At 44.1% G+C, this 13,787-nt stretch overlaps 1 protein-coding gene and 1 long non-coding RNA gene across 4 annotated transcripts in view; one reads left to right on the plus strand and one right to left on the minus strand.

The window, feature by feature from the left end:
• Positions 1–4,854, plus strand: part of ACTN1 (actinin alpha 1) — a 92,558-nt gene extending 87,704 nt beyond the window's left edge. For 2 of the 3 annotated variants that reach the window (XM_072863555.1, XM_072863554.1), the window contains 3 exons: positions 393–458; positions 1,975–2,133; positions 3,966–4,854. In XM_072863555.1, the coding sequence (XP_072719656.1) occupies positions 393–458; positions 1,975–2,133; positions 3,966–4,124 (384 nt within the window). In that variant the 3' untranslated portion in view covers positions 4,125–4,854. The remainder of the gene's footprint in view (positions 1–392; positions 459–1,974; positions 2,134–3,965) is intronic. The other variant, XM_072863553.1, reaches the window with a different exon arrangement.
• A 5,761-nt stretch (positions 4,855–10,615) lies between these two features.
• On the minus strand, positions 10,616–13,662 carry LOC140652603 (uncharacterized). The gene is made up of 3 exons (XR_012042874.1): positions 13,197–13,662; positions 12,445–12,606; positions 10,616–12,300 (listed from the first exon to the last, which is right to left on the minus strand). It is a non-coding gene; the product is annotated as an uncharacterized lncRNA (long non-coding RNA).
• Positions 13,663–13,787: the final 125 nt, after the last annotated feature.

Below are 13,787 nucleotides of genomic sequence, written 5' to 3' on the forward strand. Positions count from 1 at the left end.
TAAATGTACTTTGGTATCTATTCCTTCTTAATTCCCTAATTGTTTGTCTTGGGAGCATTCCTTTTATGTCTTCAAACTATTCCATTTACTTCTGTGTCACTTAATGCTCCTTTTCTTGTCCATCCCTCAATCTGTCTTGCTTGATATCTTCATTCCTTTTTTTCATCATCAATATGTTCCTTGTGTGTAAACTATTCCAAAAACACCTTTGCTTCTTCATGTTTTCACAAACTACCTTTCTTCTATTATTTTTCATTGTCCTGTAAATCCTTCCTTCCATCTCCTCCCCCCTGAAACTCATTCTTTGTAATGTCTCCTGTGGGTTCATTTCTCCCTGGACTGGTCTGCCTTTTCTCTCTTGGCTTTTTCCGTCTTTGCATCATTCCCTGTAGAAGAAGACTGGTATGATGGATTGTGAAGATTTCCGAGCCTGCCTTATCTCCATGGGTTACAATATGGTAATGTAGAGCCCTCTCACTCTGTTCAAAGTGATTCTTGTAGGCACCATCAAAAATAAAGGGAGAATGTGTAGTGAATCAAGGTAAATACAGTCGTATTTTCCAGGACTATCAGTAACGGATGTTAAATCTAGTATTAGTTGTATATGTAAAATTCTTGTCTCTCAGCAGTAGCTGAAGGTAAAAAAAATTGAAATCATTGTCTAATTCCTGTGTATTTCGAATAAGAATTATATTTATCAAACTGTGTAGCTACAAGTGGAAGAAACATTCAACTTCCTTGTATCGGTACCTGCACTCTGCACAGCACACACAACCTCCCCAGCCCTAAGTATCAGTTGAACTCATCTGGAAGTATACATGACCTGATTTCTGAATACACTCAAACGCTGCTCCACTCATTCCTACCATTTATTTCACATCTCTCTTCCTGTACATGTAAGTAAGTTCAAGTTCCAGTCATCCTCCCTGTAAGCTTTTCCCTCACCAGGGTACCTGCATATTCAGAACAGTAACATGTGGCACCTTGAGAGGCACGATAACTAACAGGAAGAGCTTCACCAAAGACTGATGCTCATCAAAGGGCAGAAGAGCATAGTGCAAAAATATTCAGCTGTACTCTCAGTATATTTGCTGCTGATGTCAGGCAAAGCAGTGTTTCTTCATCTTACTCATCAGCCCAGTATACATACAGACTCTTCAGTGTAGCGTGCCAAGGTGCAGTAACATTTGATTAGATACCTTAATTACTCTTGAAGGTATACTGTTCTAGATGTGTTTGAAGAGCCTGTTCCCAGGAGAATACTCGGCTCTGCTCTCCCTTCCTCCTTACCTGGGGAGGAAGGAGTCCCAGAGATGAGAATAGATGCTCTTCTGTTTATATGGGGAAAAAAAAAAGGGGGGGGGGGGGGGCAGAAAACTACACTACAAGGTTTTGGCTTCTGTAGCAAACTTCTCTGTAGGATGTTTGCTGTAAAGGCTACTTCCCTGGGCCACTCCAGATATGCAAGTCCTTCTTTCCAAAGTCTGTCTTGTTAAGATGAACCAGACACTATTAAAGACCCCAGAGACATTTCTTCTGGTGGTTTCTGTTCTGGCAGCTGAAAAGAACTGTAAAAGTTCTCTTTTAGTAAATGAAAGTAAAAGGATTTGATGAACGCAGATCTTCAAATATTGCTACAGCCGTCTAGCATGACATGTATTACAGAGAAATTTGCATCTTCCCCTGAAGTCTGTGTGATATTGTTCCCTGATAGGAGCATTGTCCTAGAGCTAGGTGGAGCTGGATGTTATCCTAGAGCACAGCTGAGAATTATTTTATTCCAAAGGACAAATGAGTGGGAAGCATTTGTACCTAACAGCAAGGTAAAAAAGAATAACCTGATAAAAAACACAGTAGTGGTTTCTATTTGGCTTTGTTTTTCTAGCTGTGGGATATGCTGCTGAACAGTTTCTCCCCACTTTCATAGCACTGCTGCCTAAATGTCCAGGCTTACATGACTGTCTTGTTCTCCAGGGAGAGGCAGAGTTTGCCCGCATCATGAGCATTGTCGACCCTAACCGCTTGGGTGTAGTGACGTTCCAGGCCTTCATCGACTTCATGTCCCGGGAAACAGCAGATACAGATACTGCTGACCAGGTTATGGCTTCCTTCAAGATCCTGGCTGGAGATAAGGTCAGGCTCCCCACCTTCCTTTCCTGCATCTGCATTGCTCCTGCTTTCCTTTTTCTCTCTGGTCTCCGAGAGAAAGTGTTGAGGGAAGCACTCTGTAGCGTGGAGGGTATTTTCACAGGAACATTGTGCAGTGCTGGAGGAGTGCAGGGCTAAAGTGTGGGTTAATGAGCAGCCTGCCAAGGCACTTGAAAGTCCTGTTCAGCTGTCAGTCAGAACTTGGCTGCCCACTCTTGCTTTAAAAATTTAATTAAGAGCTTGGTTGTGATTTGTTATTTTAAAATGTATTAACAAATTCAATAGATGGTTCTTGATTAGTCTTGAAAAACTATTAATTAGTGACAGCTGTAAACTTGAGATGATCTTTCTCAGATATACATGTGTCACTATCAGTTGTTATACAATTAGTAGTAGACTTTCATTGAGGATATGCTGCAAGAAGAGAATCTTTTAATCATAGAAATTGGTTGAAAGTAGGAAAACTCACAGGATGATACTAAAAGTATTAATTTTCTAAATTTGCATCATCAGTGGAACAAGCTGATAAAATTATGTAATCTTAGTTTTCTTATATAACATTCCCCACTAATCTTTTATGTAATTGAACAAATAATATGTACATGCAATATTAATATATCTCTATATTTGCTAATGATTTTATTCATCTCACTTGAAATGTGGGATACCATTTCTCAGATTGTAATGAGTTACCCTTAAATCCAGTACTGGTTTCCATGTTTCACTAATAATCTTTTCATAATCTGTAATGTAGAAACCCATGATATCCATCCTTTAGGCATGTACCTGACTAAAGCCAGTCCTATTGCCTGAAAATTCCACATTATTCAGATAAGCTAATCACTGAATAAATAGGTACTTTTGGATGCAGTATCACTTATTAACTCTTTTACTCTGTACAGTACATTAAGTATATTTGTGAGTATTTAATATGCTCTAGTGACTATAACATGAATCAGACAGTATTTCATTATGAAGAAAAATACCTCTTACTCACTCCAATCATTAAACTGAAAGGCGGGGGGAATGAAAAGTCACAGGAGAGGGAGAGATGGTGTGAAACCTGAACCATTATTCAGACGACTGCAGATGCCCATGAGTCAGTTAGCTAAAGACAACATACTGGTTAGCAAACAGGCAGCTATTGTTACTTACTGCATGGAAAGAAGCCAAGCTACCTCAGCTCAGCTCAGTGAGTCTCCAGAAGCCAAATTTACATAAGAAGTTTTGCTTGCTTACTAAAAATGTCTGCTGTGAAAGGCAAGGATTGTTGGGGGAACTGTGGAAGCAATACAAAGTGTTTGCTTGTCTGCTGTCTGCATTGGTGCCACCAACCAGAGCTAGTGGGGATGGCTCCTTTCCTTAGTCTGAAGAGAGGGAACAGCAACTCCCAAGCAGCACAAGCAGCTGTTACCCTGTGCCTGTGAGGGACAGGATCCAAATGAAATTTCTGCTTCCTCCCATTTGCTTTCAGCAGGACCTCCACTGTCAACGGGAAGACACAGTCTTACACGAACAACTTAGCTGACTTACCCCTAGGTCTTTTCTTTAGGTGTGCCAGCATCTCTCCTGCAAAAATAATCTTTCTCTCAGTTGTAAAAACCATTTTCTTGTCCAAATGGTAGGGAGTGACTGCATTTCCTCCCAAGGCATATGCGCAGAGAGCTCCCTGTGTGGGTGTGCAGTACGAGTCTAGTTGCTGGGGTCCTGTCCCTGACTGTTGTCTGCTGCCCTGGGAGGACAGGGGGTGGTTGTCCCTCTGAGGAAGGTCAGTTTTCTGGAAGTAACCATCGCCTTATCGTTTGTCCTCATTGCAGAACTACATCACTGTGGATGAATTACGGCGGGAACTGCCTCCTGATCAGGCTGAATATTGCATTGCTAGAATGGCACCCTACAATGGCCGTGATGCTGTACCCGGTGCCCTGGACTACATGTCCTTCTCCACGGCACTCTACGGTGAAAGTGACCTTTAACTTTTATCTGTCCCACCACACGCTCCCTCCCCTCTCCCCCGTCCGACACGCCCTTCTTTCTCTTTGCAAAGCAGCCTCTGCTCCGCTCTTTTTTGTGTTTCCCTGTTTTGCTTCAGATAACAGATCACATTTTTAAGTGGGGGGGAGGATATTGACATGGCACCGCCTACCTTGCCCTTGAAATGACAGTTTACAAAATTATTTTGTGCAAAAAAGTTAAGTTTTAAAAAGAACAGACATATTTTATTATAGAAAAAGGTATTTTTCTCCACCAGATTGAAACTTAAAATGTTAAAATATCGCACCAAATATTTTTTGTTGTGACATAGAAAGTCGAGCACAATGTTACATTCCATCCTTTCCAAAAAGAACCAAACAACAACAAAACACCACTTGTTCTGTTAACTTTTACATTTGCGTATGTCTCCTTTATCACGTTTATCTTGGGAGGGGGGAAGGCACACAAGTGCATGTGTTTGCTGGTTCACTCATTTCATGAAAATATTTTATGATAAACTTTTGAAATTGCTGTGTTTTCTAGGGAAAAAAATAATGTACACAGCTCATGTTTTCATATTTAATTAAAAAATACAATATGCCTCCTATGTTTATCAGTGCACAACTTTTTTTGTTGCTGAGAGTTGTCTGGTTTCAGAACATGAAGCTTGAGAGTTGATAACTTTGATATTGCTTGTCACAAACCATATTAAAAATTTCTTGTGATAACAAATCTAGACTTTATTCATTTGTATAGTAAAATTGTTTCATCCTATTTAGTTGAAACACAAACATGACGAAGAGAATCCAAAATTCATGGTTTTTAAATTGAAATTACGATACTTGAAAGGTAAGCTTCCTTTCCCCCTTAACCTTTTCATTCTCGTTGAATGATGTTGGAATTTTCACAGCTTTCTTACTACTTCAAATTAATGTCTTTCATAATTTTTAACCATCCCTGATACACCCACATCTCTAGGAACAATATTCTTGTTACTCCTTAAAAACCAGCACAGAATTAGTTACTAGACCAGTGCAAACAACCACTGTATTTTGAACCATCTATAAAAAATTCCTCCACTGTTCCATGCTCAGCATTGAATATCTCACTGCTCTTGATATCACATCTTCTGACATTAGAAATTCTTCCAGAGCCCTCAAGATCACCTTTGTATTGGACATCTGAAAGAAACCAGCCTTCAGAACAACTCCTTTGGGACCTTTAATGAGTCATAAAGTATACACACACACGCATGTGCCTGAAAATCAGCAAAGGGAAGCAACTAATCCCTTCCCAGCCATCTCATGTTACAGGTGCATTTCCTGCCCTCCCACAACTTTTTTTAAGAAACATGGAGTTAGGAGCAAAAAAACTACATTACTGCTTCATGACATGTTTCAAGTGAGTGGTTTTTAGGTATAACTATATACTGCTGTCTCTAGTCCCAAAGGCAGTTTTTATTTTGAGTAATGACTGCAGGAGCAGAGAATTCATGCACAGATTCACAAAGAGTTCCTGCAGCTCTCAGTAGCATTGACCTCTGTTCTTGAGGGCAGAGCCAAGTCCTGAGGAGGCCATTGTACATGGTGGGCTGGGGTTCAGCACAGCTTTCTGGTTTATTCCTGACCTTGAGTAGGACACAATAAAAATCACAGCAGCGTGTTGTGATGTATCCCAACCTGACAGTATCTGCATACTGTATTTGGGAGAGGGGATGCTAATGTCTGCTACCACACTTCTTCCAGGAGTTACCAAGACCTGCATTTTCCTGTAGGCTGGATAATGTGTTTGCAGAGGGTACGCAAGTGAGTGCCATTTAGCTTCGTACATAGACAAGGCCAGACTCTACTCTCCATAGTTTGTCTTCAAAGGCTGAAGCAGAGGCAGTTCACATAAATTCCCTATAGTTGCGTTGTTAATGAGTGCTGGAGTTGAGGTGAAGCTGAGTTTCCTGTGTTGTAGCCCATGATACTGAGAAGCCTGGCAGGGTCAATATGGATTGTCAGTAATGTAGGACTTGCAGCCGCATCAGTATTTAATCCACTTGCAAGCTCCTCTACAGGCCCATTTTCAGCTACGTCACTACTATGTTGCTACAAATGAGACTGTCCTCTTCAAAGATACAGAGTACTGATTCCATTACCGTGTTTTAATGTACATAACATAGGTTATCTGTTTGAAAACTAAAACAGTGGAGACATGACTACGGGCATGAGCAGATAATCTATATTGAAATTTGCCTCAGAGCACCCATTGCCCTTGCTTTGATAACCCTCTTCTACAGTAGCTGCCCTGTCCTTGGTTTGCTGCACCTGGAAAAGGACATTTGCACTGCCAAATAAATTGAGGTTCTCTGTGGGTTGTACCCGTTCCCAGAAGATGTAATGATACACTTTTTTTAATGCATACTTTATTTATTTATTTATTTAAACAGTAATACCAGGGGGCGGTGGGAATATCCATTGGGGTATTAAATGACCACTGTCTGGAGAAAAGACCCGTGTTATTTTGAAATAGGGCTGGGAAAAGAGCATAGGTGCATCTTGGGCCGTCACCTTGGGCCCAGGTCTGCTACCACTCTGAGAATGGAGCCAAATTATTTGGAATGATCCCAGTGACGGCGCTCTGCAAGTCCATGCTTGGAGATTCCAGAAGTCTTTACAACAACCTTTTACAGAGCTGTGGTAGTGTTGCACTCTGTGACCAGGTTTCACACAAAACCCCAGCAGGGTGTAAGTATTCATGGTTTTACGAGACAGAAGGAAAACAGGCGGCTCATCCCTGCTCACACCACAAATTGTTGGCAGTGTGTGGGCTTCAGCCTTGCTAGTGTTGCTCTATTGGCACCACAGCACTGCATCCTTTGGTGAAGTTGAGGTGTTAACAGCACCAGAAAGGCCTCACCTGTGCTTCTGAGTAGCTGAATAGAGTTCAAAATATAGGCAGTAAGTGTGTCTAAAATTTTAGGCACATGTACTGGTATTTCTTCTGCTTAGGTGGCATGGCCTTTGACAAACTGGCTAGAGCTTACGTGACCTGGTCTTTCCCTCTAGGCATTAGATACGGCCTCCCCATTCCCACCCCACCCAAGGAGGAGCACTCGGATGCTGCAACACGTTCACCTTCCTCATATGCAGCACAAGATGTATCTTGCAATCGTGTGGCCTAACAGCCTGTGGCAGTTAGTATGCTGAAATTTGAAAGCAGCTTTTTGTATTAGGCTCATGGTTTTGCAGCTAACATGCCATTCTTTAGCCAAGTCCTGACATCAGCCTTGATGAAATTCGTTTCTGGAAGCAGCTGTTTGCAGCTCAGTGACTGCCCCTTCCCCTGCCAAGAACAGAAGAAGCGGACAATCCGCTTCAAGCTCACATCTCTCATTCAGGGATGAACTGTTTTCATCAGTCTGCCATATTCAATATTTTCAGCCACAGAAACTGAAATAATGCTTTGCCAGGAAATTAACCATTTCCCTTTCATGGCTGTTGACATCTTTGGCTGCTGAGATCTCGGTACCTGCCCCTGCATGACTGCCTGACAGCACAGGGGCAAAAAGCACATCAGTACTCAGACAACATGGGGCTGTCTTGCCTGCCAGAATGTCAACCACATTTCCAAAAGCCTCTCAAATCTATCTTGTGACTGTTGCGTGTCTTTAGTGCTGCCAGCATCTGCTTTTGGAGCGGAGGAGCAGAGCCAGGAGTCTCAGAAGACAATGAAAGGAAACTGGTCTGCAACCTTGAATGAACTTGGTTTCAAAGAAGTATTCATACATCCACAGAGGATCCATCCAGCCGAATCAGACTGACTGGTTTTATCAGGGAAATAATGGAGAGGGCAAGGAATAAAGAGAGGGTGACTGTAACGGCTGGGAGAAGGAACAGCCCGAACTAAAATGACTTTGTTAAGGAACCAGAATGCTGGTATGATTTTCAGACCATAACAAGAAAATTATTTGTATGACATTACATGCACTACAGATGCTGGGGTAGGACAGATTCTCCCTACCCCCGTAGCAGCCAAGTACTAAGAAAGCTTAATCCTGTTGAATTAACCAAACTGCCGAGGTGACTCTGGCTACTGAAAGAGTTGCTGCTGTGTAAACCCTTAAAATCCACTGCATTAGCTCTAAGCTGCTGGGAAAGTCTTAGCATAATAAACCTAGATTAACAAAGTATAGGGCACATCATGAGACAAACAGGTAATCAGAACATTCCCCAGCATGCACTGAGAAAATGTTTTCAGTGCTGCAGTCAGTAGAAAAGTCAGCCATTGCGAGGGATAAAGTTGGATGAATTAGCTCTTGTACAGGTAAGGATGCTCTGTAAGGCTATTTTAGGTAAATTTAAATCTCAGCAATTTAAATCCACTGAAAATGCAAGAAGAAAATTAATCTTTTCTATATTCTGAAGACTTACAGCCACTTTAGACTATACATCTCACCAATAAAATATTAAAACGGATTCCTGCCCTGTCTTTGGACACCACAGGACAGTCAGGAAATAGTGTCTCAGTTTTGTTCTCTGCTTTGATTCCTGGGACATACATGCATGAAAATATGTTGGTAGAAACTGCACTACATCCCATCCCTGTCTTACCTCTTCTCAGCAAGTTTGTTTACACCTTTTTGCTATTTGTCAGTAGTTCTCATCCTAGTGACCTAGCAAGCATTTAAGCAAAACATCGAGAAGACCCTCTAGCTATCGCAATACCTCAGTGACCCCAATCCTCATACTGTCTAGAAAAACATAATCTCTCACTACTGCTGTGGGAAACATCTAGTCTTATTCCCACCGTGCAGATGAAGGCGGCACATGGAGAAAAAGGGCTAGATCTCACTAGAAGGTAGAAATGCGAAGCCTATATTTACAGTTGTGATCCAAACAGTCTCTGTTCGGCTGCTGCCCAGATCTGGAGGTATTGCTCACTAGGCTTTTCCCTGTTGCACCTAAGCCTTCTCTGCACGCCTACATTTCTGCTTCGGGGCAGGCCTGGAACAGGCCATTGAAACAACTGGACACCTGGTCCCCTGTGAGAGGCCCCATCAGGGCCCGAGCTTTCCCCTCGCAAACACCCCGCATCACTGGGGGCTGCAAACCTCACGCCGTGCACAAAGAGCAGTACTGACCAGCAAGACTGGCTGCTTTCTTTGCAAGGCCTCCGGGTGGGTTTGCCACCCATTTGCTCCGTAAGAGCCTAATTGCCTAAAATATCTTCACATAAGGAGAGTAACACAAGTTCAACGCTTCATCCTTCCTCAGGGGATCCCCACCTCCCAGCACTACACCCTAACCAGCAGGAAACCTAATAGGCTGGGCCAGGAAGAATCTTCCCAGCCTCACTCCATCTGTCTCTGTGAAATAAAGAATAAGCACCCAAGCAATTGGAGAAAAAGTGTGAACCCATATCCTCATGGTTTAGGCAATCAGTTTGCAGAAGGAATGCTGCATTTCAGTCCTTGATGGAGGCATTTTTTAGGTATTTTCTATTAAACAGTGTCCTGGTTTCAGCTGGGATAGAGTTAGTTTTCTTCCTAGTAGCTGGTACAGTGCTGTGTTTTGGATTTAATATGAGAATAATGTTGACAACACACTGATGTTTTAGTTGTTGCTGAGCAGTGCTTACACTAAGTCAAGGACTTTTCAGCTTCCCATGCTCTGCCAGGTGCACAAGAAGCTGGGAGGGGGCACAGCCAGGACAGCTGACCCCAGCTGGCCAAAGGGCTATTCCATACCATATGATGTCATGCTCAGTATAGAAACTGGGGGGAGTTGGCCGGGGGGCAGCGATTGCTGCTTGGGGATGGGATGGACATCGGTTGGTGGGTGGTGAGCGGTTGCATTACTTGTTTTTCCTGGGTTTTGTTCCTCTCTCTCTAGTTATTTTCCTTTTCATTGCAATTTTTAAATTATTATTATTTTATTTTATTTCAATTATTAAACTGTTCTTACCTCAACTCAGGAGTTTTCTTACTTTTGCTCTTCAGATTCTCTCCCCCATCCCACCAGGGTGGGGGAGGGTGAGCGAGCAGCTGTGTGGTCCGACTGGGGTTAAACCACGACAAACAGTCAAAGGATAAAATACAGAACAAAGCCTCAGGGTGGGAAACAGGCCCTAGGATGCCTCTCCCAGCACCCCAACCATTAGGTCTGCCCTTACGCTTGCTCTCCCTCCATTGTCTGCTCCATAGTGGCAGGGCTTCAATGAGAGGAGCCTCCCTTCTCCACCGTCGCAGGCTCACACTGTGGTTAGGGCACTCTGTGGCGGGTGGGAGCCTGAATCTTCAGTCTGAGGAAGACACCGGACCCAAGCCTCCAGAGTGATGGGTATTTTAAACAATAGGCCATTTTACAAAACGTAGGTGTTGGTCTCACATGCCTTTCGACAGCTAAAGAAAAGAGCAAGTCCCAGTTAGTCCTTGCTAGAAACAGATGTTGGCACTTTTCTTTGAGACAACTCTGAGCTGTGGATCCCAAGTGGAACAAGGCTTTGGTTTCCCAGCTGCAGGCAGGTGCATATGTGCTGAGCAGGGGCAGGATGTTAAGACCTACATCTCTCGCCACCGCTTCCTAGCAGCTCCTCACTCACTCACTAGCACATGGATATTTTTGGTCAGCAGATGTCTACCTTCCCCTGTGCCCTGTGCAGGGAGAGTGGGGACCTAGCTCTAGGTCTTGGATTCCTTCTGGGTGGCTGGCACCTCCGAGTTAGGTGCTGCAGTGAACGCAACTGAGTGGTTATTGTCTCCAGCCAGAAGCGATTTGCCTACGGTCCTCGGGGCAGGGGAGGGTCCGTGGTGGAGCAGAGAACTGAGCCCAGCTCTGTCGCATTCCAGTCTAAGTGCCACAGTCATCCTACAACTATTTCAAACCTTTTCCCAGACCATTCCCCCCAGTTCCTTAATTGCTCTTGTGGCTTTTTGTATGAACCCTGTGGCTTTCGTTGTACAGATTTGCCTAACACCAAGGACTACTTTAAACTGCAGAGTTAGGAAAGCATTTTATACCTTCTTTATTATTAAGCACATTCAAACACCACCACCATCACTTTCATGAAGAATTTCTCTCCTGCTACTTCTTACTTGAATAGGGCATAATCTCTAATCTGTGGTACGGAACCACAGCATCCTGCTTTCTGCCACAGAGAAAATAAAATGTCTTCTTCAGGGAAGCAAGAAAGCAGTTCATTTACCTCAGCAATAAAGAGATTGTGTATTTAAGTATCCTGATTCCAGCTGAGTATCTGTTTACATTTGTAGGTGTGGATGCTAATAGTTCCCAGGGGGCTTTCAGATGGTCTTCTGAGAGACCGATCTTTTTGTGCAACCAAAATAATGAGGAAACTAAAATACAGCTTTATTATGAAATTTGATTTTGCACATAATAGCTTCCAGAAACGCTACCCACACACTAGAGGCAACACTGCAGATTCTTCTAATGATATATTTCATGCCTTTTACCATCCATGCCGAGTGTCCACAACCAAGAAAGGGAAAGCAGGACTCCAGCCTGGCTTAGGCACCACCAGAGCAGCCAGAGCTGCATTCCAGATGCACAGCCGCTTTCTTCCCCACTTATACAACCCCAGAAGCTGCAGAGATGCAGGATAAAACCGAAAAAGCTTTAATTGGGCTTCTGGCATGACTTACCTTCATTATTGCCAGTAACTCAAATCCCTATTACTCCCATACCATTCCAAGGCTGCCACCTAAGGAGGTTTTTTCTGCTTCTGAGCTTCTTACACAGCAATTCAAGCACACAGGCACACAGGCACACACTCTGGTGCTACTCCAGTAATAGTCCAGCTCTGCCACCTACGCAGAATTTGCATAGAAAGAGTCACAGGGCTGCCATTTTGAGTGTCCTGGACAGTCTTATCAAATAAAGAAGTAAAACAGCCTTACAACTGAACATTGTGTTCAAAGTTGTAAGATATACTTGCCCCAGCTACAGCTACCCACTTTTTCTTTTTCAACCACAGTTAGCTTTGTTAAGCTGTCACATTACTCCATTCTTAACAAAAAGAGTTCACATCAGTTGCCTTGCGGCAAAAGCCAACAACATCCTGGGCTGCATTAGGCAGAGTGTTGCTGGAAGGTTAAGGGAGGTGGTCCTTCCCCTCTTACTCAGCACTGGTGAGGCCACACCTGGAGCGTTGTGTCCTCTGCTGGGCTCCCCACTACAAAAGAGATATGGATTTACTGGAGCGAGTCCAGCACAGGGCCACAAAGATGACTGTGGGACTGGGAGCATCTCTCATATAAGAAGAGGCTGAGAGAGCTGGGACTGTTCAGCTCGGAGAAGGCTGAATGTGTATAAATACCTGATGGGAGGAAATGAAGAGGGGGGAGCCAGACTCTTCTCAGTAGCATCCACTGACAATTAAAAACCATGACATTTCATCTGAACACAAGAAAACACTTTTTTACTGTAAGGGTGGTCAAACACTGGATCGGGTTGTCCAGAGAGGTTGTGGAGCCTCCATCTGTGGAGATATTAAAAAGCTGACTGGACATGGTCCTGGGCAACCTTGGGAGGTTGGACCAGGTGATGTCAAGGGGTCCCTTCCTACCTAAATGATTCTGTTTATTATGGATGTTGAACGTATAGGTTATCTCCATCCTAAAGAATAATTAGAGGGCAAGAAATTTGAATGATGCCTGAATTTAACATACGACGCCATAAACGTAACTTAGATATTTACTCCAAGTTAAATCAGGAAATCCAGACATGATGCTATCAGATGAGGGGAAAAAATGGGCAAAACAAACTGTAGCTATATTGTAAGCATCGGGATGGTGAAGATTTAACAAGCTATGCTATACTGAAGAAACAGATAACAATTTTTATCTTGATCATCATACGGTGAACTGTCATGAATTACGTTGTAAGAATTCCATAAAATGAATACATCTCAGGCATTGATAAACCAGAAAAGCAGCGTGCTGCAGGTATACGCATGGAAAAACTGCTTCTGCCTAGCACCTCCATACAAGCCTGTATCTTCACTAGACACTTTTCCCCACCCAAGGTTTCCCCCTGGTGTCAGCGACAGTAACAGTACTGCGGTCTTACCCAAAGCAGCGTAATTTTGTGTGCCGAAGAGGAGAAGGTGGTAGTTAGGGGCGGGCCGCAGCCAACTTTTGTTGGCAGGAGAACTGTAGTTGCTGAGCTAATGTGTAACACTTCGATGAACTCTTTGGACGTGTGCCTTTGCTCCTCCACATGTCAACCAGAGTAGATACCCGTCTTTTTTGCCATGTCTTGGTCAAAAGTCACAGGCAGTTAGTTCAGCAGGAAGTAGAATGGCCGGGGGACGGCAGCAGGTTGCCAAGGGTGCACAGGCACAGCATCGCTTCATCGGGAAAGGAATGTGATTTACCTTAGGGTGCTCCACGGCAAGCGCTGGCTGCCGGCGCGTTCCTACCCCGCAGCCTGGGCCTGGTCGTGGCCGGAGGCCCCTCGGCCTCTGCCTGACCCAAGGGCCCCGGCCTCGCAGCTCGCCCTGACAGGGCCGCAGCCTGCCCCCACCCGCTGCACCCCTCCGGCACCCCTCTCCTCCCGGCGAGAAGCCGCCCCCTCGGGAACCCCCATCCCCACAAAGCTCCCCCACAACGCCTGTTCAAACGAGCTGTCCGAGCCCAGCGGCTGCAGGGCCCGGGGCCC

The sequence above is a fragment of the Ciconia boyciana genome, chromosome 6, assembly GCF_034638445.1.
Source record: "Ciconia boyciana chromosome 6, ASM3463844v1, whole genome shotgun sequence".
In the NCBI taxonomy this organism is placed as follows: Eukaryota; Metazoa; Chordata; class Aves; order Ciconiiformes; family Ciconiidae; genus Ciconia; species Ciconia boyciana.